This window comes from Microplitis mediator, chromosome 9 (genome assembly GCF_029852145.1).
Source record: "Microplitis mediator isolate UGA2020A chromosome 9, iyMicMedi2.1, whole genome shotgun sequence".
Classification (NCBI taxonomy): Eukaryota; Metazoa; Arthropoda; class Insecta; order Hymenoptera; family Braconidae; genus Microplitis; species Microplitis mediator.
In genome coordinates, this window is record NC_079977.1 from 2315863 (window position 1) to 2342012 (window position 26150).

The following is a 26150-nucleotide window of genomic DNA, read 5'->3' on the forward strand; positions in this document are numbered from 1 at the left end:
CAGCCCGGTCGCCTGAAAGTCGAGCACATCATTTTATCTCCATGATAAATACGCAACATTTTATGCGCATTATTTTTCTCCCGTCCATCCGCGATCTCGAGCCCCTTCTTCGCCACAGACTCGTACAAATCCACCCTCACTTACACCCAACAAAAAATCCCCACACTCACTCACCCCAGAGTCATTTTTTTTTACCTCGGTCTCGCTCCCGCACCTTCGCCTCCATTATCTCCGTCCCACTCTAGTCTTCCTCTCCTCTTTCCCTGTTCCCCTTCCCTCCCATCCGACTGCATTGTATGCAACTCGCCCAGTGGGTGTCGTACACCCAGCAGTACACCAGCCCATCGTTTTTAATGTTAGGCAGTTATAGTCCGGGCGTGGAATAAAAAAAACTTAGGTCAATTTTTATCACACAAACCTTTGCGGGTGTACGAGTGAGCGAGCAAAATGAAAAAGAGTTAAACGCAAGCGGAGCCGAGCCGAGTGACCGAAAGAGGGACCGAGAGGGTGCGAGAGTGGCGCCCATAAAAAATGCCTCTTTACGTATGGCGATTGGTCCACGGCACGGGGTAATACCGGGGCTTGGCTCTCGTCTTGTTACTTTTTTTTATTTTCCAATGCGGGGAAAAAATGCGCGCTGCCCGTCGATTGGTCCAGGGGACAGATGACGTAGTGAGCGACGTGCCACCCACCGAACGGGGGCTGCTGGGGGATGAAAAAAGAGAGACCCGTGTATATATGTCGAGTGTATCGGGGTGAGGGTTTTGTAGTACGACATCGCTCTGAGTGAGCCAGTTCGTAGAGGGGGGGAGAGGGGAGGCTGAGGTTCGCGCTGAGGCTGAATTCGATGGAAATATCATTACATCGGAAAAGCCTCCGAAACCTCGGGTGGCCAAATGGTTACGGGAAAAAAATATATCGCCCGAAATAAACGAAACCCCACTCAGACCCATGGCAAAAAACAAGACGCGAATTATGTTTCAACACTTGCTGGCTATTATCGCTCTCTTACCCTCTTTACCCGGGTAATTTATTTATCTGGTTATTTAAATAAATACTTGGGTAAGCGCGAGCTTAAAATGGCTGCTCAGAATGATAAAAAAATGTATAATGTCCTCATTTAATGTCCCGATGTAACATGATCAGCACATTAACCCAGCAGTTTTTCATCACCCGGTGGGTCTTTGGCTGACGCCTCGCTGGATATGCGTTTTTATCGATTCGCTAGAACTCTGGCTGTGTATGTCTGTCTGGGTTTAATGTACGGACATGTATGATGTCTGTATGTCTGTCCACCTACATCTCCCCCTCTCTCAGCAGCCAGAATACACAAAGCATCGATAGAGAAGTATACAGATTGGATCAGACCATCAGAGCTCACCCTATTTAAAAATATTTTTCACCAGACTGATAACTAAATGCGACTCTACTGCTTCTACATCAACATACGATATTATATTTTATGTAAATTATTGCAATTTAATTTGAAAAAAAAATTTTAATAATTTTTTTTTTGACAGTTTTCGAAGTAGAGAAGCTTTTAAAGCCTTTTGACCTATAATGTATTTTATTATTATCAAATAATGCGTTTAATTTTAATGGACTTTAATATGGGGAAGGAAAAAGTTCATAAATTAATTAGGGTAAAAAAAAAAAATTTTTGGTTCGAAAAAAAAATTTTTGATTGGGATCGAAGCTCGGAATAGACACGTGGGAATTCAAAATTAGAAAGTGGGTTGGTAAATTTTTTTGAGAAAATTACGCGGGAAAAATGAATGAAATATTGGATTTTGTTTTTATTTATATTTTTTTAAAAAAAAAGAAGGGATGAAAAAAGTGTGAAAAATAACAGCTTACATCTTTATTGAGTTTTTACAATGAAAGTGGTGTTGGTGGCGTCGACGAAGTGGAGAATTCCTCGAAGCGATCAGAAGTGAGAGGAAAAAGAATCCCGGGTGTTACCCCCCCTTGTGTCCCGTTCCATGTCAAACACCTGTGGAACGTTTAAACTCGACATTCGAAGAAGTTGAATGAAGCCGGTGTACGTGTTCACATATACATATACATATATATATATACACGCACATGTAAATGTATTTATATGTACACCAAGTTTGCGGAAAGGATATAAAGGATAGAGGATAAAATAAAACGTCTAACAAAAGGTAAAGATTAAAAGTTTTCAGTCTGTGGATAAATATACGAGGGACTGGGCCACGGGACTAAAAGTTATGCTCACTTTTTAGGACACGAACTTTTTTTTTTTTAGGGTTAATTAGTCAGTATTTTTGAGTTTTTTTGATAAAGAGAAAAATTTCAGAGCACGACGGAATCGATTTTTAATTTTTAGAGACCCATTTTACCTCCAGAATTTCGTACCGATTTAAAATTCATAATAATCACAAATTTAAAAAATTTTGATTGGTCCATTTCACCCCCAGAATTTCGTATCGATGTAAAATCCATAATAATCGCGAAATTTGAAAAAATTTTAGTGGCTCATTTTACCCCGGGTACTTCTGATAGCTTTGAAATTTGGAATTTGTAAATTTTTTTTGTGGACTAAAATTTTAAAAAAATTTATTTTTGGACTTTTTCATTCAATACCTGAATTTCAGGATAAAAAATATTTTTTTTTTTAAATTAAAATTGGAAATTTTATAAAAATTCTGTGGCATGAAAACAAATTAAAAAAAAAAAATTTCAGAGCACAATGGCATTAATTTGTAATTTTGTAGCTGACCCATTTCACCCCCAAAATTTAGTACAGATTTAAAATCCATAATCACAAAATTTCAAAAAATTTGGCCCATTTTGCCCAGAGTATTTTTATAATTTTCAAATTTGTAAATTTTTTTTGTTGACTAAAATTTTCAAAAAATTATTTTTGACTTTTTCATTCAATGTCTGAATTTCAGGATAAAAAATATTTTTTTAAAAATTTAAAATCGAAAATTTTATAAAAATTCTGTGACATGAAAACAAATTTTTTTAATTAAAAAAAAAAATCTCAGAGCACATTGGCATCAATTTGTAATTTTGTAGCTGAACCATTTTACCCCCAAAATTTAGTACCGATTTAAAACACATAATCCCAAAATTTCAAAAAATTTTAGTGGCCCATTTTTGCCGAGTATTTTTATAGCTTTGAAATTTGATAAATTTTTTTTTGGTGACCTTTTATGTTTTTAGACTTTTTCAGGATAAAAAATATTTTTTCCAGAATTTCAGACCGGAAATTGTACGAAAATTCTGTGAGTAAAAAAAAAATTGTTTTCTAGTCCAATATATATATAAATATATGTATATTTATATTTATTGAAGGATGACACAAGCATAACAATCGAGAGACATTGGTTATAAAGTCAAATAGGATACTTGGCTGACCATTCCGCGAAAGGGCTTTCCGAGGGTTTCCCACTCAGTTGGAATCCGTAGCCATGGCAACGGGAGCTCATAATGATCTACTAGTCCAGTGGCGGTGGTACTAAAGCATCGGTGCTGTGCCCTGTCTCTTATTCCCTCACAACAAGCACACATAAACCCACAATCAAACTTGCACCCTTCGTACTGCAGTACACGGGTTTAGCTCTCTGTCTCTGTGCTGGTAATCTTACTGGAATAAACTTATCGCTAAGTTTGTTTCGCAACATTGATCGTTACCATCCACCTTATACACTCATCGACCCATACATTCACAATCCACCCTTCCATTTCATTACAATCCTTTGAATTGCTATATATATACATATACTTATCCCAACTGTAATTAAATTTTTATTTTTATTTAAATCCCCATTTTTTTTCCCTTAAGTAAAAAAAATTTTTAATTGCGAGGTCACTCATCCAAAACTTTTTCAAATTTCCACATAGAAAATTTTTTACCTCGTCAAAAAATTCACAATATAAAATATTCGTAACCAAATTTTCAATTTAAAAAATTATCGAAAATAAATTGGATTTTTTTTTTTTTTTAAAGAACTGAAATGTAAAAATTTACAGAATATTTTCGTTAAATTCCATTTTTGAATTCACCGGAAAATTTTTAATTACGAGGCCACTACTCCAAAATTTTTTTAAAATTTCCCCATAAAAAATTTTTTACCTCGTCACAAAAAATTCAAAATATAAAATATTCGTAACCAAATTTTCAATTTAAACAATTATCGAAAATAAATTTCAATTTATTCTTTTTTTTCAAAGAACTGAAATTTAAAAATTCACAGAAATTTTTTTTAAAATTCCATTTTTGAATTCACCGAAAAATTTTTAATTACGAGGCCACTAATCCAAAATTTTTTTAAAATTTCCCCATAAAAAATTTTTTACTTCGTCACAAAAAGTTCAAAATGTAAAATATTCGTAACCAAATTCTCAATTTAAAAGATGATCGAACATAAATTTCAATTTTTTTTGTTTTTTTCAAAAAACTGAAATTTAAAAATTCACAAAAATTTTTTTTAAAAATTCCTTTTTTGAATTCAACGAAAAATTTTTAATTACGAGGCCACTGATCCAAAATTTTTTCCGAATTTCCTCATAAAAAATTTTTTACCTCGTCACAAAAAATTCAAAATGTGAAATATTCGTAACCAAATTCCTCAATTAAAAAAATGATCGAAAATAAATTTGAATTTTTTTCTCTAAAGAACTGAAATTTAAAAATTCACAGAAACTTTTTGAAAATAAAATTTTTGAATTCACCGAAAAATTTTTTACTGTCCAAATTACGATTCAAAATTTTTCAGGTTAATTTTACTCCATATAAATTTTATTTCATAAAAAAAAAGTCGTTTTTTTACCACCCCCTCCCCCTACGCCTTTCCCGTGCGCTATATGATTATTAATTTATTATTATTACTCTAATTAGACGTACTTATGGAGATATTGAATGGCACACTGTACTTGGTACTTGTAATTTTAAATTATAACACAGCATTCCCATCAAAACATAACATTATCCCACTAATTGGGGCATTCATACGATGAATATACTTGATTATAAGTATAGCCGTCGAACTTAAGCTTTAAAACCTTGAAAATAAATTAAATATTTTCCCTCCTCTCTTATCTACGCTAATTTTTAGCTCTTATTAATTTACTCATCAAATTCGACAACTCACTCGCGCTTTATATTATTTCGATATAAATATATAAATATACATATATATGAACACAGGAACAATTGAAAAAATGGCACAAAAATCCCGGGGCGGGAACGTTTCTGAAAGCCTCTACATCAGCATCAGAATCGACACAAAGAAAGGTAAAATAATCGACTTTTAAATCGATAGTCTGTCGAATTATAAATTGAATTTAATTCATCTGCCAAACGAGAGAAGATATATTTTTTTTTTTTTTGGTCTTTTGTATAAAACCGTACGTTTGTTTTTATCTTTTGCTTCCGACAGATTTGCGATCCTACAAAACGCCCAACAATACTTTTATTAACGAATCAATTTATGCCTGAGGCTTATTTTAAATTAACCAGCATATGCTTAACAAATAAATATATATATATATATATATATAGTTTATTTATATATTTATTTTGGGAGAAGGTATGAGAGTATTGTAGGAAGTTCTTCATATTGTGAAAAAATTCTATAAAAAAATCACTAGAAAAAATGTTTTTGTTTCTACACTCAAAAAAATTGGGAGTGAATACGGAATTTGGAGTGAAATTCACTCAAAGAGAGTAAATGAAGAAATATCACCCATTTTGGGTTCACTCTGAAAATTTTTTACGGTGTAGTAATGTTCAAATTTCGATTTTTTACTCAAATTATTACAAGCCTTCAAAATATATGTTTGAAATGAATGATAAAAAATAGTCAATGTCTAATAATTTTTTGATTTTTTTTTTAAACGATAGATTATAAAAAAAAAAATATTTTGAAAAATTGCACTTGTAGATTTTTAAATTTTCTACATGTGCATTTTTTTAGTTTTTTTTTTTTTAATGAAATTGTTGAAAAAAAAAAATCCAAAAGATATTAGTCTACCAACTTCTGGAGCATAGCTAGACGTTGTCAAAAAATTTTTGGAATTTTTTCCAAACGATAAATTATAAAAAAAAAAATATTTTGAAAAATTGCACTTACAGTTTTTTAAATTTTCTACATGTGCATTTTTTTAGTTTTTTTTTTTTTCAATTAAATTGTTGAGAAAATGAATCCAAAAATTGTTAATTGTCTACCAACTTCAGGATCGTAATCAGTCAATGTCTAATAATTTTTGGATTCTTGTAATAACAATAAATTTATAAAATAAAAATTCTTTCGAAAATTGCACTTATATTTTTTTTCATTTTCTACATGTGCATATTTTTTTTTTTTTTTAAATAAATAACAATAAGTCAAATTTGCTGCTCAAAATTCTCAAAAATTTACTTGCTAATGTGTCACATTTTGTCCCGATTTTCCCTAATTATTGACTTTCAAAAATTAATTCTGTTGATAACTATCAAAAATTTATATAAGAATGTCTTATAAGTAATATATATATATATATATATATATCTATATATATAAAGACCAAATGCTTCCTCAATTTCACAGCCTCCAGCATATCAATATAATTTAATGACATCAGTACAACCCGAGGCTAGCAAAACATTTAGTTTTATATATTTCTTATAATTTTCCCTTTAATTGCTAATAAAAAAAAAAAAAAAAAAATGTCACATTAATATTCAGCGATCAGAAAATTATATCAATTAAATTTCTCTCGAATCATCAACATCATGGCCTACATTTATTATTATAATTATAAACATTGTATAAGATATAAGCTGAGTCTAAGTTGTCGTCATTGGAGACGTATAGATGTATATATGTGTATATATGTGAAGACGTAGGTGCTAAGATAATTACTTGTCTAATACTACGTCTTAAGTCCTCAATATACATGCTGAGCTAAGTAATAACTAATAATCCAATCGATAAACTACAAGTGCTTGACAACCGTGTGACTAAACTTAGACTCGCTCTTTTAGACACGTACTACCTTATTTTATAAATATATTTTTTTTTTTTTTATTAGAAAGTCGCTAATTTTATTTATATGAGAAAATTAAAAGTTTGTCGTCATTATAGAGGAAGTGAAATTCAAAATTCTGTAACTTGGGTTCAAAACATCGTATCGAGATGAAAAAAATTTTTATTTACAGCCTAGAGTATCGAGTTTCAGATAATCTAAGCCATTATTGTGTAAAAAAATTTTTTGGACATTTTCGAGGACTAATAAAAGGGGACATAAGAAATTAGAAGACAGATTTTTGGGAATGAGGGAAAATTCAAAATTCAAAATGCTGTAACTTGGGTTCAAAATATCGTATCGAGGTGAAAAAAATTTTAATTCAGAGCTTGAAGTGTCTACTTTAAGATAATTTGGGTCATCTTTCTTAAAAAAATTTGTTTTGATACTTTTAAGGCAAAAAATTAATCATATATAAAAGTTCAAAAATTTGAGAAATTTATTTTTCAGGCTTTTGAGCTTCGGAAAATTTTTTTAGATGAATTTTATGAAATTCATCAGCAAAATTAGACTTTTTACGATAAGATAATGAGGCTCAAAAAATTTCTAAGATGATTTCGAGACGAGTTATGATGATTTTTGTAACGAATCGTCTTTTGATGATTTTGTAAGAATTCAAAAAAACAAACTGAAGAAATTTGAATGAGAAAATGAGGAAATATTAAATTATTGTAGACAGTGTGACATTTTTTTAGCTGTCCGGTGTAGAAAAAAAAAAATTCCAATGAATTTGAGGAATTTTCCAGTTGAATATTTACTAATTATGTAAATTATTTAAAGTAAAATTAATATGGTTCAATAATATGAGTTTCGTAGCAAGTATGGACTCGAATACTCGGATTTCCATCGGCACAATGTTATCCTGTTCTATCCTCATTATGCTAAGCACCAAAATCGATATCGTCCAAAGTAAAGGGGGACTTTATACTTCAACACTATTACAGATCCGTGTACATAGAGGACATATAAGTACGCACATTGATACTGCCCACCAGAGACTGCGTTCGTTTGAGCAGGAGAAATTCGAAGGTTTCAGACGCACATTTGCATTGACCGTAACTCAAAAATAATTTTCGCAAACGCGACATAATTTTGAAAAATATTCTGAGCGATTTGTTTTATTTCTTTGATATGTATATAATATATAATATATATTTTTCATTTTATTTTATATTTATAGATTTTTTGTTGATAAAACTCGTTGATTGAATCCTTGAATTAGAAAAAAAGCATTCAATATTTGCATCGCTTTGGAAAAAAATAAAAAGTGTAGGTATATATCGGTGAGAGTGCAAGCCGAGACCGGTATTGCGATTGGATATCGTCGAAAATGACGGAGTTAAAAAAAAACGTAGAATAAAATAGGAGTAAAAAAAAATATAATAAAATCGGATGCTGAGCTTTAAAATTATGCTCTTGAATATATTTTTTTTTCCTTTTGTTATATTTTTATTTTCATTTTACGTTCGTTTGCCGGCGCTTCGGGAGCGCCAAAATTGATGCACATAAATTTCACCTTCGGCCGAACGGATCCAATTCCATCGAGAAAGGCTAACGGATGATACGTCGCTCTGTAACGCTTCTGCCCTTACGGCAATGCCTATATATATTTATATTTATATACAATAAACTATACTTTTACAAGCTTATATTTATATTTGTATAGTCATTATATTGCTTACAATTGTTATCGAGTACAACAAGTATTAACAGTTTGCATATGCACATGATTCCAGAATTTGAAATAGGGGAGGGGGGGGGGGGGGGGCAAAAAGGGGTACTTAAGGAAATACTAATTTTTCGAAGACTAAAATACGCTAAATCTTTTTGATATTAATGATATTTAAGGTAAATAGACAAAGTTTTTAGCTGCCGTTAAAAAATAAAATTTTTATTTTTGGCGGGAAAAATGGGGTACCCTTTAAAAAAGTTGAAAAAATAAAATTTCTGAAAGTTGATCAAATTTCATTAAATTAGATTTTTTATACACGGAAAAAAATTTGTAAAATCCAAAAGTGCACGCCTCGAACGCTCATATTATAATAAAATTAATTATTAATGTTTTTTCCTTATTACAAAATTTTTTAATAAACATCTAGACATTCCTTATTTTTTTTTTTTTTTTAATTTAGTTAATTGGATAACAGTTGGCAAGTCGATTTGTCACACGATATAATAAAAAAAAAAAAAAAAAATTATCTGATGGTAAAGTGGAGCCTTACAATATCAGCAAAGTTTCATGATAATCATGCCTACTTATATTTGTGGGGGAAAAATGGCGGATTGAGCATTAGTAAACATAATCAGTTTTCAGTTTTTAATTGATAATAAATGAACGAGAAGGACTACAGTAGTAATATTTAAAAGGCTTCTATTCTACTAAAATCTGAAGCTATTGAAAAAAAAATTAGACTGATTAATTGAGTTTTTCGAGAGATATCTTGCTCACACACGGACATCCCAATTGACGTCCAACTAGTCTCATGTTAAATAATTTTTTTCTTATTATAGTGTAGCTTAATGAAATTTTTAATTAAATCAAAATTATTCTTTAGAATTTTCTCTAGACATTGGTGTACTTTTTTTTCCACAGAGATGATTTACGAAATCAGCAGAAATGATTAAAGATTGGAAAATCCCGTTTTCACGACAAGTCGATTATAGAGCACAACCTCTCTCGCTACCGCGTCCGAGGCGTGCAAAAATGAACTATATAAATTGAGAATGACAAGTAATAATGATAAAGTGATCAGTAAATACCATCATTCTAAATGGTAATTATTTTATTTATGATTAAAATGTGAATAATTACAGGATAAGTATGAAAATTTATTGTCTATGTAAGAAAAATTACTATTTGAACTTTAAAAATCGTAACTGATACTTAAGGGGTTAGGGGTAGTCAGAATTTTCAAAAAATCGATTTTTTTTTTTTTGCATTTTCTTAAAGTATAATATTTTAAAAATATTGTGTGAAAATTTGAAGTGAATCCAACAAATTCTTTTCGAGTTATTTAACAATGACCAAAGGACGCTCGGGTGCTACGTGGCATTCGAGAGCAGGTAGCTAGAAACAGCTGCAAGCAACCGACCTTTCGGGTTTCATTGTCATGAATATCTCCCCATTTTAATGTATGTATAATTATATATATATATATATATATATATATATATATATATATATATATATATATATATATATATATATATATATTCACAATTTGTAGGTAGTACAAGAACTGAAAAATAATTTTTGGTTGCCAGTATACCTGTAGTCGTTGCACTGATCAGTCGATAGTTTTGTGATAAATTATTTCTCAAGTGAATTAAATTATTAACCATGGGACGTGATTCTAGAAAGGTTTCAAGAGAACTTCGGAGTTCTGAAAAAATTAATAAGTCGCGTTCAGTCAAAAGAAAGAATGTTTTTAATCCGAAAACAGCCGAACGTGATGAAAGTATTCAGAGTACATCTTCTAAAAAATTAAAACAAAACACTGAAGATGATGTACCTGAAGACAGCAGTACTGAATTTCGAATAATAAATTTTATTCAGGTATTCACTGCAATTTCTGCTCTTATAAAATGTAAAAAATGTGATGGAAATGTAGTGTTTCAAACAGCAAGTACACGTGGGCTGGGATTCAAAATTGTAGTTGCATGTAATAACTGTGGAAATGAATATATTCCTTCCTGTTGAAAATATGAAATCTGCTATAATGGCAACCTTTTATCACTACGGCTCGAGTGATGAAAAACCGAATCATGATATGTGTCCAAAAGGCGAAGAATCTTGGTGCTCTTACCAGCGCGCTGAAGCAAGAGGAGAGCTTGATACCTATTCTCACGATTATTCTCCCTTACCTTCTGATGTTTTAAAAGCTATCAAGCCTATATACGAAGATCTTAGTAATGAAAATTTACTTTCAAGATGTGTAGGTGGATTCAATCAGAATAATAATGAAAGCTTTAACCAACTAGTATGGAAAATATGCCCAAAAACGGTAAATACTAGTTTTACTATCGTACAAATAGCTGCATACGTTGCTATGTGTATATTTAATGAGGGTATAAATTCATTATTAGTCTTGATGAATACACTAGGACTTAATTGTGGGCCTAATTCTCATCGGTATGCAGAAAGAATGGATGCTGCACGTATCAAAGTAGCAGATAAGCGCGCTAATGATAACGCCCGAGAAGGTCGATTGCAACGTAGGCACCAGCAAATCGATATTTTGGAAGCTGCTATGACGGCTGAAGAGCTATTATATGGTCCAGGAATAGATGACTCAGTGTAAGTTATTAAATAATTCTTATAATTCGACATAAATCCATAGCAAAACTTTAAATGCGTTTTTCTCAAAACTATGTTTTCTGAACTGGTGATCACTGTAACTTAAAAACTGCTCGGTAGATTTCAATAAAATTTATTGTACTTTTGAAATACATTAAAAACTCGTGCCTGATCGAAGGATTTTTTTTTTTTTTCAAAATTTCGATTTTTTTTTAACAATAAACTGTCGGTTTTTTTCTCGAAAATTTGAAAAAAATTTCCTGAGGCCGCCATTTTGTTAATTTCGAAAAAAAAAAAAAAAGCTTCGATCAGGCACAAGATTATCTATTAATAAAACTAATTTTTCTTGTCCGATTGATTTTAGATGAATCTCCAAGGACTTATGATGATCACCGCAAAGGACTTCGGGAGGAACGGGCTCTACAAAAACAGCGATAACTTTTTGAATTATTAATTTTTTTTTTTGAAATTTTCGTGAAGTCAAATCGAAACGTGTTCTAATAAAGCTATGTTTTTATTTTTGTCAAATAAAGTAATTAACTACAAAAAAAAAATTATTGAAAATCATCATTTTTTCAGGCCTCTGAGTACCCCTAACCCCTTAAAAAATAGACGACACGTCCCGCATGGAAAAGCTATATATTGTTAAAAGTATATAACAAAATATATGGTGAATATGTGATAAATATATAGCGGCAAAAATATCTATATTGAAAAATATATGTTTTTTACATATATTGGATTATATATTTATCATAATATATTTACTTGTATATAATGTTTTGTATTTTTCTATATATATTATCTCATATAATGCTCAATATATTCTTATCATATATGGATAGTATATATATAATTTATAAGTATAATATAATAAACTTGATATATATATCCATATTTTTTGACTCATATAATTAGTGGTATATGGTCTCTATATAATTGATTATATATGAAAGAATTTATATGATTAAATATATGGTTCGCGGTATATTGGAATTATATTTTTCCAGTATATCAAAACTTATATTTTTCGCAATATATTGAAAATTTTATTTTTTCAAAATACTTTTTCAATTTCTACACAATTCCACAAAAAAAAAGTCAAATTTATTATTTTTTCTCCTTCTTTTCATTGACCTTATATTTACTGGCGATAACCTAAGAAAAGTAAAAAAAGTGCCATATATTTTACAATATATTGGAAACCATATATTTTGCAATATATTGGAAAACATATATAAAAAATACACTTATCCAAAAAATTAAAGGAACAAGAAAATTTTATAAATTTTTTAGTGATTTTTGGAAGGCTGTATTTTCGTGAAAAATGATCGTATCGAAAAAATAAAAAAAGCAAATTGAAGCTTGAAATCTCTAGTTTGAAGATCTTTCAGCAAAATATTTTTTTGAGCCACGGTTTTTGCGGAATCAGAAGAAAAAGGTCGAGACAAAATTTTTCTAAATTTTTTGGTTTCGTTTTTTAGGTCTACGGGGCCGGGAAAAATTTTTTCGAAAAAACGAATTCATGGCTTGTTTAGGAAATTTATTCAGCTACAGTTTGCTTTTTTTTGTTTCTCTGTACGACAATTTGCTGCTGAGATATCAGCCTTCAAATAAAAAAGGATCCTTTTGTCTTTGATTATTGATATCTCAGCAAGAAATGGTCACACAGTGATTTAAAGGACAGTTTAATAAACTTGAATAAATCCCCTACAAGCTCCATTTTTGATTTTTTCAAAAAAAAATTTTTTTTCATCCTTGACATCCATTTGAAAAACCTTTAAAAAATAGCCATTTTCTGGTTTTTTAGTCGACTCATCGCTACTCTGCAAATATTGATAGAAAAAATAATGTTGCCAGGTAATTTTAAAGCTTAATGTACCCCCAAAAACCCTGGAAATTTTCAGATTGATCCATTGAACCGTTTGTCCGGTCCGATTGCTCAAAGTTTTACAAAACAATTAAAGGAACAAGTTTTGTTCCTTAATCTGTGTAATCGTTATCAAAATGAAAAAATCAATTTTTTTCGGAGTTTCTTTCATTTTTGTGTTAGTTATTCAGTAAATGTAAGGTAAAGAAAAAAAAAAAAATTTTTTCCGAAAAACGAAAAAAAAAAATAACCCCCCGAATAAAACATAAAAAAAAAAAATTGGAATAAATTCTTGTTTGGTCTCGTTTTTTGGAAAATTTTTTTTTTTTCTCTTTACCTTACATTTACTGAATAACTAACGCAAAAATGAAAGAAAATCCAAAAAAAAAATAATTTTTTCATTTTGGTAATGATAACACAAATTAAGGAACAAAACTTGTTCCTTTAATTGTTTTGCAAAGCTTTGAGCAATCGGACCGGACAAACGGTTCAATGGATCAATCTGAAAATTTCCAGGGTTTTTGGGGGTACATTAAGCTTTAAAATTACCTGGCAACATTATTTTTTCTATCAATATTTGCAGAGTAGCGATGAGTCGACTAAAAAACCAGAAAATGGCTATTTTTTAAAGGTTTTTCAAATGGATGTCAAGGATGAAAAAAAATTTTTTTTCGAAAAAATCAAAAATGGAGCTTGTAGGGGATTTATTCAAGTTTATTAAACTGTCCTTTAAATCACTGTGTGACCATTTCTTGCTGAGATATCAATAATCAAAGACAAAAGGATCCTTTTTTATTTGAAGGCTGATATCTCAGCAGCAAAATGTCGTACAGAGAAACAAAAAAAAACAAACTGTAGCTGAATAAATTTCCTAAACAAGCCATGAATTCGTTTTTTCGAAAAAATTTTTCCCGGCCCCGTAGACCTAAAAAATGAAACCAAAAAATTTAGAAAAATTTTGTCTCGACCTTTTTCTTCTGATTCCGCAAAAAACGTGGCTCAAAAAAATATTTTGCTGAAAGATCTTCAAACTAGAGATTTCAAGCTTCAATTTGCTTTTTTTATTTTTTCGATACGATCATTTTTCACGAAAATACAGCATTCCAAAAATCACTAAAAAATTTATAAAATTTTCTTGTTCCTTTAATTTTTTGGATAAGTGTATAAAAAATACTATATATTAATTAATATACTACTTTCAATATAATATATCAATATAAAAAAGATATATTAAAATATATATGTAAAACATATATGAAAAGTCATATATTGATAAATATATTGATAATATATTCTAGAAATATATTTTTTTTCAATATATTATCATATATGAATACGGCAAAAATATAAATATTATTTTATATATTGTACAATATATCACATTATAATATTCATATATTCTATCATATATGTTTTCACATATAAAGTTTTTTCATGCGGGGTATTATAAAATTTACTATTTAAATGTTAAAATTCCCCATATTGACAACCGGGTTCCGGGTTATAATTTCAAATACTAATTTTTAAAGTTTTTTTTTTTCCGTGTATGGATTATACATAAAGAAAACTTACATTTTACATTATTGGTGGATACGAAGGCAACTTATTATCTGCCTTTATAACATAACAAGTTTTTTGCGTTATCGCACACCAAGTACGTTCAACTAATTTTTTTTTTCATTTGTATAATTACTAAAAAATATATTTTTTTTTTTTAATTAAAAAAAATTCTAAATACTTGATATTTTTATGATTTCCGTCGTTTTACCAATTTACGTTTTGTATTAAGTACATCTCGATAAATTGAACCGATCGATCAACTATTTTATTGCAGAATGATATATCTCAACTTGGCATTATTTAGTGATTTCAAATATTTTTGTAGAATAGTACAGTTAATATATTATTGCAATTTGAACGTGTACTTGGCGCAATCTATTACAGCTGTGCTATTTTTGGTGTGATTTTATGATATGACGAACCAATCATTTCAAATTAGATTTCTTAATTAGGGATATCACCAACTTTTTTAAGATAGATGGTTTATTACTTGAATTTACGGAATTGAATGTGCGACATTACTATTTTTGAGCTTGAAGAGCTCAAAACTATACTGACCATAACGAATAATTGAAAACAGGGGGAAGTTTCAGGGCTGGCCCAAAGGGTTCTTGCGGTTTCAAGATTTTTTTGTTTTATTTTCATCTGAAATATTTTAAAACTAACTGGACAAATCCGATTCTGAGGTAAAATGGGCAACAAGCATTATAAAAAAACGTTATATTATTTTGTATTTTCTTTTAAGTTGGATAATTGGTTTTACGTAAAATGTATGAGCGATAAGTAACTTGCTGACCTTCTTGAAGTACATTATTTAAAGTGATTAAATATCAACTGCGTCGATATAAATTATCTCTTTTAATTTAGTAGAAAAAACTAGACTTTATCTTTCTTTTTGTAAACAAAATAATTAAAATTATCGGCAAATTCGGTTAATTGCCTAATCACCTGACTATCCTGCCATTCATTGCTAAATTTTCTCACTTCCAATTTTCCGACTCCCACCATTAATTATTGTAAAGCCACGCCTCATGCCAAAATGTATATAAACATATTTTAACGCACAGACGAACATCAGTAAAAATTACTAAACTCCAACGTTGTCTTCCTGTCTGTTTAATGTAAGTATAAATTTTATAGACTTGTCAATAATATCGAAAGTCAGATCGATATAAGTAAAATTACCAGCCAATTACAGTTCAATATAATTGATAATCTAAACAAATGTTTTTCTTTTTTTTTTTTTTTTTTTTTTTGTACAGAAATCGTCAAAAACAACGAAAATTTTGAAAATGATTAAGCTGTTGATATTTTCACTTTTGATGATCGCATTGGTAGCAGCTGTTACTGCTGAAGGTTGTCCAGGACAATGGGTTCGTAAATATGATTATATTTATTCATTGTCTCCACACGGAGAGAAATTTATGGTAACCGTTCCTAGTACGTTTATGAAATATCATCCCATACCGTTACCGTAATTATTACTTGGAATTATGGAATATAGGCCCATACTTTCTGGGAAAAATTCTCATAAGTATGGGAACGATTCCCATCATTATGGAAAAAATTCCCATTTCGCATGTGAAAGAAATATGGGAATTATTACCATAATATTATGGTAATCGTTCCCATTATACTATGGTAATCGCGACTATAATATTATGGTAATCGTTACCATAATTATTGAGAAGGTTTGCATGTTTAGGTTTCCACTATATTTAAATGGTGTATTACCGTACGATGGACGGTGTGGCTCGATAAGTTATAGATCAAATTGAACGGAATATAGTATAGGGCCGAATAGCTCAACTGGTAGATCACTCGGCGCGATATCGAATTGGTCTGGGTTCGATTCCCAGTTTGGGCTATCTATATTTTTCTCAATTTATCTATTGGCTCCGTGCGCTTACGTATACTACTATAGAAGTAAATGTGTATTGTGTATACGTATTATCCTCCAGAAGTTCCGATCCTCCTTTTTGGTGGCGCTGTCATTATGCATGTATACGTCTCACACTGATGATTTAATAGTATTAGTATTTTCGTGCACGAAGCCAATAAATTGTCTTATTGAGAAGGTTTGCATGTTTAGGTTTTCACTATTTTTAAATGGTATTATATTATGGTAACGATTACTATAATATTATAGTAATGATAACTATTATTATAATCAACATTTCAAAGAAACCGGTTACCATGCATTACGGGAACCATTCCTATAATATATGGTAATTGTTACCATAAATTTCTGTCCGTGTTATAGATGTCTATTAAAGTAAACTAAACCAAAAATTTTTCATAATTAATTACACATAAATTTATATTTTTTAGTGTCACCCGAGTGAAGGTCACCCCTGCTGCAATGTCGATTATCGTTGTTCAGCCGAATGGTTCCAAGGTACCTGCTATCTTAGGAAAAATGGAAAATAAATGGAAAGTTCATCTTGTAATTACAAGTAATAGGCAAATGTACTACTTCCTTAATAAATAAACTGACATTTGCACTGAAAAAAAAAAATCTTTACTTTAAAATTCCATTTTCACTACACGGAAAGATTGGAACCCGACTGGTTACTGTTCTGCACCCGACTCAGTACGGTGCTGAAAAAAAATGCTCAATTCCCGACTAGAATTTTTCATAAGGGCCTGACGAGGTCCTTATCGGGTTAACCTTATTTTAAATAAGGTCCCGATCAGGGTATCCTGACAAGGATCCTGATATGGATGTAACGCTTAAGACCCATGAGGTCCTTATCGGAATTGCCTTATCAGGACCTTACCAGGATATCCTCATCACGTCCTTATCAGGATTGCCTTATCAGGTCCTTACCAGGATATCCTCATCACGTCCTTATCAGGATTGCCTTATCAGGTCCTTACCAGGATATCCTCATCAAATCCTTATCAGGATTACCTTATTAGTAATTATTTTCAAAAAAATATTAAATTGCAAAAAAAAAATAAGAGAATTTTAATTCGATCGAGAATGTTATCTATTGTATTGAGAGCATTAATTAAAGGAAGTAAACATATTTTTTATTGATGAAAAAATCCCGATAACTGCTGGGCTCGAACCTGCGTCCTTTCGATTCGAAGTCCTCGATGCTATCCACTGGGCTAACATACACAAGTGATTTTGAAAGTGTAAATATAATATTCATTATGATGTCAAAGAATAACTGATGAAAAAGTAAAAAATCTGTGCTACAATGATTGACGTGATTTTTATATAATATTCTTTTGTACTTTTTTAATTTTTAGCCTGTAAATGAAATATTTAAAGAGATGGGATAACTTTTTTTTTAATAGAGATATCCTGACGAGGTCCTGATCAGGAACTCGTCAGGTTGACCCGATGGCAAATGACTTCTTTTTAAATAGAGATATCCTGACGAGGTCCTGATCAGGAACTTGTCAGGTTGACCCGATGGCAAATAAGTTTTTTTTGAATAAGGATATCCTGATGAGGTCCTGACAAGGAACTTGTCAGGTTTGCCCTAATAAGGCAAACCTTATATTAACCCGATAAGGTCCTTATGGTACTTCAGGCAAATCAGGAAGAAATTCTAGTCGGGATAGCGAATATACTTATACCAAATATAAGTCTCAACGCAATATTTTTAAGCGTATGACTTAAACGAGTTTAAGTCATACGCTTAAACCGAGTTTTAGCGCCACCGCAAAACTCATATAAGCACTACACTCAAATCCTTACACTCATAAATTGACAGAATTAGAAAAGAAAGGTTATGGAAATAAATATTGCTATATTTATTTAAAAATGAAATTTATTTAAAAATTAATAAATAATTAATAATAATTATAATTGTAATATAGGTCACAGAGTATTAACCCTAGATGTGACAAGGTATATTAATACTCATATAATTAGTTTTTAAAATATTTAAAGATGAAATAATAATTTTAATAATGGTTAGATCGTACAATTATAAATGATTTATCAGAATCAGAATCAGAAAGGAATCCATGAATGATTATTTTTAATTCCAATTATGTAATTAATCTTTTGAATGCTCTTAAGAACGATGTATAGGTTAAAGCAGGTTAAAGGTATAATATAAACACGGGGAAAAAAGATGCGACATACGCGCTAAGTCTTACTTTTCTTACTATACTCTCTGGACTTGCTATAGTATCGTACGGAAAATATAAGTCACTCACTTAAACAGAGTATTGCGATAATACTTAAACTTTTTATATTATATCCGCAATACCAATTCATTAAAAAAAAGTATACCAATAGGACTTAAACTTTTTTTTTCAGTGTACTTTTGACTTGCTAAACCAAGTCGAAAAAAAGTCATTTATTCGCCTTACTTTCGCCTTAATATATAAAAATTATTTCACCTTAGTTCTGACTTTTTCAACTTATAATTTAAGTCGAATAAGTCTACATCAAGTCAGTTTCGACTTGATCTTGACTTTTTCGTCTTAAAATTTAAGTCGAATAAGTCTAAACCAAGTCAATTTCGACTTGATTTAAACTTTTTTGTCTTAAATCGTGACTAAGTAAGCCAGTTAAGTCTAAACCAAGGCGTAAACTTAATATATTTCATACCTTCGTAAAAAAAGTCGAGTTTGTCTTGTGAAAAACAGCTCCAAATTTCGACTTAGTAAACCAAGTCTAAATCAAGTTTTATTTTTAACCCGGGTAATATTAGAGTAATGATAACTATAATTATAATCAAAATTTTGAAGAAACCGGTTACCATGCATAACGGGAACCATTTCCGTAATGTATGGTAATTGTTACCATAAATTTCTCTTCGTGTTATCGATGTCTATTAAAGGAAATTAAACTAAAAATGTTTCATAATTAATTACACATAAATTTATATTTTTTAGTGTCACGAGAGTCAAAAACACTACTGCTGCGACGGTTATCGTTGTTCAAACAAATGGTTTCAAGGTCACTGCGTTCGTAAGAGAAATGGAAAATAAATGGGAAGTTCATCTTGTAATTACAAGTAATAGGCAAATGTACTACTTCCTTAATAAATAAACTGACATTTGCACTGAAAAAGAAAATCTTTACTCACGATTATTGTTCTTCAATCAAGAAATTTCTTGGCAGATGAAATGAAAACCGGAAATTCCTTGAATGAAGTAAGATAACTTTTTGAATTTTAAATCTTAATTAAGAAAAAATTCCTACTCCAAAACAAATTTCGTACTCCAAAACAAGTTATGGTTTTCACCCCGATTTGCGAAAATCGAAATTTCATCAGATGTCGACGTTCTGAGGTCCTAGGAAGCTATTCTGACTATTTTCAGAATGATGTCCGAGTGTTTGTACGTATGTATTGTAACGAGGTTTATAATACCTACTATTACTAGAGGGGGTGGACCTCAACTACGTTTCAGTATGTGTGTGTGTGTGCATGTGTGTATGTATGTGTGTGACCGGTCTATAACTTTTTAACTAATGAACCGATTTGGATGGTTAAGGCGGCAATCGAAAGAGCTTGTTGGCCATCAACTTTTCTGAAAATTTCAGATCATTTGATCAAGTAGACTCGAAAATATTGGCGAATTACGAAAAAAAAATTTTTTCTTCATACCCGGACGAAAGTACGTACTTTCGGCCTCGAGTTTACGGCAGAAAGTCTAACATTTCTGCTGTGCTGGGATAACTCGCGCGCCATCTATAACAGCGGGACGAAAGAGTTTTTCGTGCACACTGTTACCCGGTTATATGTATACTACCGTCATTTCGAGGAGATTTGCTGACACTCTCGCTCATATTTATAACCTCACAACTTGTCTAAAATTAATTTGAAATTTTATATGTCTGTGTTTTTGGAAAAGTAAAATTTACTAAAGATTAATAAAAACACAAAAAATTATTTTTAATAAATTTAGTAATTAGAAAAAAATTAGAAATTATTTATGATACTGAAGTCAGCCGATGTCTACTAATTTTTTTATTTTATTTTAAACGATAAATTATAAATTAAAAAATTATGCCTACAGTTTTTTTTTTAATTTTCTACAAGTGCTGCATATTTTTAGTTTTTATTTTTTTGTAATGGATTTAAAAAAAAAAAGTAAAATCTGAAAATTGTTAATTGTCTGTTACCGAAAGGATCATAATTATAATAATTTCTTTTAACAATGTGTAATGATCATTTTTTTTGTAGATATATTTGATGCCTGCCCCGACCAGCAGCACTCGCTTCGCTCGTGCCGCAAATGTCGGGGCAGGCATCAATACATGCTAAAACGTAATTATGTAATTTATACATCTTTGATTAGTCAACGTACTTTCGTCCGAGTATAAAGAAAAATAGTATACACTACACGGACAGAAAGTTGGAGAGCCCTGAACTGCGCGTCTGATGCCCTCGGCTTCGCCTCGGGCATCATGACGCACAGTGCAGGAATCTCCAACTTTCTGCCCTTGTAGAGTAATATACTATTTTTTTTTTTAGTTTTTTATCGATTTCTCAGAAACGACTCATACGATCAACTTAAAAATCTAATCAGCTCTAGAACTTAATAAAACGCGTCGATTGCCGCCTTAGCCATCTCAATCGGAGTATTCGTTCGAGAGTTATCGCGGGAGAAAGAAATGGTAAAAAACGGTTTTTTGCGAATATCTTCGAAACAACTGAACCAAACAATTTCAAAATCTAATCAGCTTTAGAATTTATTAAAACGCATCGATTGTCACCTTAACTATCAAAATCGGTCAATTCGTTCCTGAGATATCGTGGGAGAAAGAAATGCTAAAATCGGTTTTTTTCGAAAACAATGGAATACAAACGTATTTTCGAGCTCGAAGATGTATCCACAACAATGTTTTCGAGCTCAAGGAGCTCGAAAACAGCGGGAAGTTTTCGGGCTGGCCCGCAGGGTCAACCGATCGACAGATTTTTTTTGTTTTATTTTTATCTGAAATATTATAATACTAACTGGACAAATCCGATTCTGAGGTAAAATGGGCAACAAGCATCATAAAAAAACATCGTATTATTTTTTTATTTTCTTTTAAGTTGAATAATTGGTTTGACGAAAAGTGTATGAGCGATAACTAAATTGCTGACCTTCTTGAGGTAAATTATTTAAAGTGATTAGATACCAACTGCGGCAATATACATTATCTCTTTTAATTAAGTAGAAAAAACTAGACTTTACATTTTTGTTATTACCAAAATAATTAAAATTATCGGCAAATTGAGTTAATTGCCTAATCACCTGACTATCCTGCCATTGGTTGCTAAATTTTCCCACTTCGAATTTTCCGACTCCCACCATTAATTATTGTAAAGCCACGTCTCACGCCAAAATGTATTAAAACTGATATTTTAGTGCACAGAAGCACATCAGTAAAAATTACTAAACTTAAACATTGTCCTGTCTTTTTGATGTAAGTATAAATTTCATAGACTTGTCAATAATATCGAAAGTTCGATCGATATAAGTAAAATTATCAGCTAATTACAGTTCAATATAATTGATAATCTAAAAAAATGTTTTTTTTTTTTTTTTTTTTTTGCACAGAAATCGTCAAAAACAATGAAAATTTTGAAAATGACTAAACTGTTGATATTTGCACTTTTGATGATCGCATTGGTAGCAGTTGTTACTGCTGAAGGTTGTGATGGACAAAAGGTTCGTAAATATAATTATAACTATTCATTGTCTCCACACGGAGGAAAATTTATGGTAACCGTACCTAGTACATTTATAAAATATCATCCCATACCGTTATGGTAATGATTACTTGGAATTTTGGGATATAGGCCCATACTTTCTGGGAAAAGTTCTCATAAGTATGGGAACAATTCCCATCATTATGGTAAACACTCCCATATCGTATGTGAAAATTATGGCAATTATTATATTATAGTAAACGCTACTATAGTATTATGGTACTATGGTACTATATAAATATGGGTGCCGTCCCTATAATCAACATTCCAAAGAAACCGGTTACCATGCATTACACGGAAAGAATTTTCGTATGAATATTGCCATGTTATTTATTCTAAAAATTACTCTAAATCGAGTAATCTTGGGCCATTACGACTTTTTACTTTCGAATTACGAAATTTTACTCTTTCAGTGAGAAAAATCAATCAGATTAATTTTTACTCACAATTGCGAGTAAAAATTACACCTAGCGGATGTCTAAATAAATTATCTCTAATTCAATTTTTACTCGTAGGTTATGATAAAAAGTTGATGATTCAATTTATAAAATTTATATTGAATTACAATAAAAATTACAATTAATAGGCTGAAATTTCTATAAAAAATCTAAAAACCATCTAATTGCCTTAGAATATGACTTAAAATAAATATTTTGAAAAAGAATAAAAAAAAAATTACTCTTATTGTGTTGAAAAAGAAAAGATACAAATTTTTTTTTTAATTTTAAAATAAATATTAAGTTATAGAGAGATACAGAGATCGTCTTTTTTTCCAAGCCTACGTTTGTGTGCGTAACATGTAAGTTGTCGCGAGCAAAATAAAAGACATTTAATTGAAGCCGATATTAACCGAAGATTAACGGAGACTACTGAAATATTACTCTGCAGTTTAGAGTAAAAATTACTTCCATAGATAAGAAAATTTATTTGAGTTATAAGCAGTTTTTCATCAAACAGTTAATGGGTTTAAAAGAATTGTATATTGGGGAGTAAAAATTAATCGCATAGAGTAAAAATTAATAGATTAAGATGAGATATTCACAATAATCGAATAAATTTAAGACTTTTAAAAAATTACTCAGTAGTAGAGTAAAACATAGTCTAGCAACGTTAATATTTAAACAAAAAATATTAAATTTAAAACAAAAAATACCAATTTTTTGCAACGGCCCATGATTAGTCGAAATTAGGGAGTAATTTTCATCGAAAAATTCTTTCCGTGTACGGGAACCATTCCCATAATATATGGTCATTGTTACCATAAATTTCTCTATGTGTTATAACTAAACTAAAAATTTTTCATAATTAATTACACATAAATTTACATTTTTTAGTGTAACATGAACAAAGAAAAGTATTGCTGCAAAAATTATCGTTGTACAAAAAGAAAGGCCCCAGGTACCTGCGTTCCTTGGTAGACTCCAGGAAAACAAATGGGAAGTTTATCTTGTAATTACAAGTAATAGGCAAATGTACTACTTCCTTAATAAATAAACTGACATTTGCACTGCAAAAAAAATCTTTACGATAATTTTTTTTCAATCAAGAAATTTTTGGCAGATGGCATGAAAACCGAAAATTTCTTGAACTATGATAACTTTTTTAATTTTAAATCTTAATTAAGAAAAAATTCCTACTCCAGAACCAATTTCGTACTCAGTCAAAAAAAAAACTACTTGTGTTAAAAATTTGAATTTATTGGTGTAATGCTTAGAAATTTATCGGAAATTTTCATCTCCAATAATTTCCGGCGGCTTTGAAATTTTTAATTTTAAAAGGAAATTTCTCTAATGATTTACAAATATTTGGATCTGATGGAAAATATTTTCATGAGCTCTGAAGTTTCCATTTTCCAAAGAAAATTTTCAATTCAGTTATTGAATTTCTATTTTCAATAGAAAATTATTCTACTCTAGTTCTAAATATTGTTTTTTACTAGAAGTTATTTCTTTTAACGAGGAAAATATTAGGAAAAAGTTCTATCAGTATTTTTGATGGAAAATATTCTCATCAGCCACTAAGTTGCCATTTTCCATAGAAAATATTCCGACCAGCCACTAAAAATTTATTTCTACTGAAAATTATTTCCATTGATCATTAAAATTTCAATTTCACTATATAACTGTTCCATAAGTCCCGAATTCGTACTTTTCTATAAAATTTTTCCCTTTTAATTGATTTTAAATTCCAAATATTGAATTCCGAATTGGGTTTGGGCGCCATTACTATCTGTGTCTCCATTAGAAACGTCAGAGTGACAGTTGTTGCCAAGTAATTTCGAGTATTGCACGAAGAATGTGAAAGTTTGTAAAATTAGTTAATGAAGTCAGTGGTCGGTCAAAATAAACAGTCGGATAATTTAGATGGAGAGAAACTGTAATACTACAGAGTACAACAAATGACCATGGTAAAATTAACTAGACGACTGTAATAGTACAATACGATAGCGTAAATGTTCAAAGCATTTGCATGGCAGTGGACATTCCGTTAGTAATCGTAGCCCAATAATCCAGCTTCTCTCGTTGGATGTTATCGAGCTAATGACAAAACTACAGGCTGCGAATTCTCTACCTCCATACTATCTGTGTATTGACAACTGTCGAGCTGAGTGAAGTCAACGAAACGGGCAACAGAATGTTCCAAGTTGTCGCCAGCAGAGTCCAGAGTCCAGAGTCCAGAGTTACGACACCCTCATTCATTCGCACTAACACCGACGGCAAATGATAATTTACCAAAAGACCCCCTTTTCAATCCCCCTTCGCTCCCAATATCCTTTAGCTCCCCAGCCTCTAAATCCACCCTTTGATTACGTTACCCCTTTTGGTGCCTTCGAACCTACTCGCGATTCCCCTCATCCGTTTTACCCCAAAATTTACTCTTTCCTCTTTCCCAATTCCCTTATTCTGCAGCCACTCCACTCTATCCACCGCCAATACCCCCAGAATCCTCTAATTATATTCACTCAGCCCGCTTCCAACAGTGTCCAGGGGGTCCAATTTCGTTTTACACCTTTCATTATTACAACCAACCCAAAACTCGATCTATTAGCTATCGAAATTATCGGCATTTTTTAAATTATCGGCCCTCAGTCCAGACTAAGTTTACTCTGCAAAAAACTTGAGGTGACAAGACGAACACATGACGTTAAAAAAAAGCTGCGCTTTTCTCTATTGAAAAGTTATTAAAGAAGATTAGGGAAATTGGAGAAAAGTGACTGACTGGGTGAATTTGGCCACGACTGTCAGAATTAGAAGGGAAAATTAGCCCTGTTTTGGTTGATCAACTTGCCCCTTCTACAACCAGTTTCAACATTTTTTTATTAATTTTGATCGGCAAAATTTTTCCTATATTTGAAATTTTCTATCCGCCCGAAAATTCGTCAGAAAAATTTACCATTTTCTAGACATTTCCACTAGATCCACATTCTGAACTTAAAATCAAATTTCTGGACTAAATATCGAAGATACGCTAAAAAATACAAGGTACGATTTTGTAGGCCTCTTAATTTCCTACGAAAAAAGGAATTTGGCTCATATTTGAAATTTTACCGCCCGAAAATTCATCAAAAACCTTCACTGTTTCCTAGACATTTTGAAGATTCGCGTTCTAAATTCAAAATTCAAATTTCCGCGCTAAATATCAAAGATACACAAAAAAATACAAGGAACGATTTTGTGGCCAACAATTTCCTACTAAGTAGTGAACTTCG

The 26150-nt window shown here is 30.8% G+C and overlaps 1 protein-coding gene and 2 long non-coding RNA genes across 6 annotated transcripts; all 3 read left to right on the forward strand.

The window, feature by feature from the left end:
* The first annotated feature begins 10264 nt into the window (after positions 1-10264).
* On the forward strand, positions 10265-11930 carry LOC130674899 (uncharacterized). 4 transcript variants are annotated; one of them, XR_008991159.1, is made up of 3 exons: positions 10265-11042; positions 11143-11335; positions 11700-11930. XR_008991159.1 is itself a non-coding variant. In XM_057480350.1 (3 exons), the coding sequence occupies exons 1-3, from the start codon at positions 11021-11023 to the stop codon at positions 11701-11703; spliced, it is 237 nt and encodes a 78-aa protein (XP_057336333.1). In that variant the 5' UTR covers positions 10265-11020; the 3' UTR covers positions 11704-11930. The 4 variants fall into 4 exon arrangements, 3 of the variants coding, with proteins under 3 accessions (XP_057336333.1, XP_057336331.1, XP_057336330.1); XM_057480350.1 differs by having other exon boundaries at positions 11125-11335; XM_057480348.1 differs by having other exon boundaries at positions 10265-10594; positions 10662-11335.
* A 3800-nt stretch (positions 11931-15730) lies between these two features.
* LOC130674900 (uncharacterized) lies at positions 15731-17268 on the forward strand. The gene is made up of 3 exons (XR_008991160.1): positions 15731-15886; positions 16028-16138; positions 17097-17268. It is a non-coding gene; the product is annotated as an uncharacterized LOC130674900 (long non-coding RNA).
* A 4728-nt stretch (positions 17269-21996) lies between these two features.
* LOC130674555 (uncharacterized) lies at positions 21997-23960 on the forward strand. Its single transcript, XR_008991070.1, has 3 exons — positions 21997-22155; positions 22290-22400; positions 23776-23960. It is a non-coding gene; the product is annotated as an uncharacterized LOC130674555 (long non-coding RNA).
* Positions 23961-26150: the final 2190 nt, after the last annotated feature.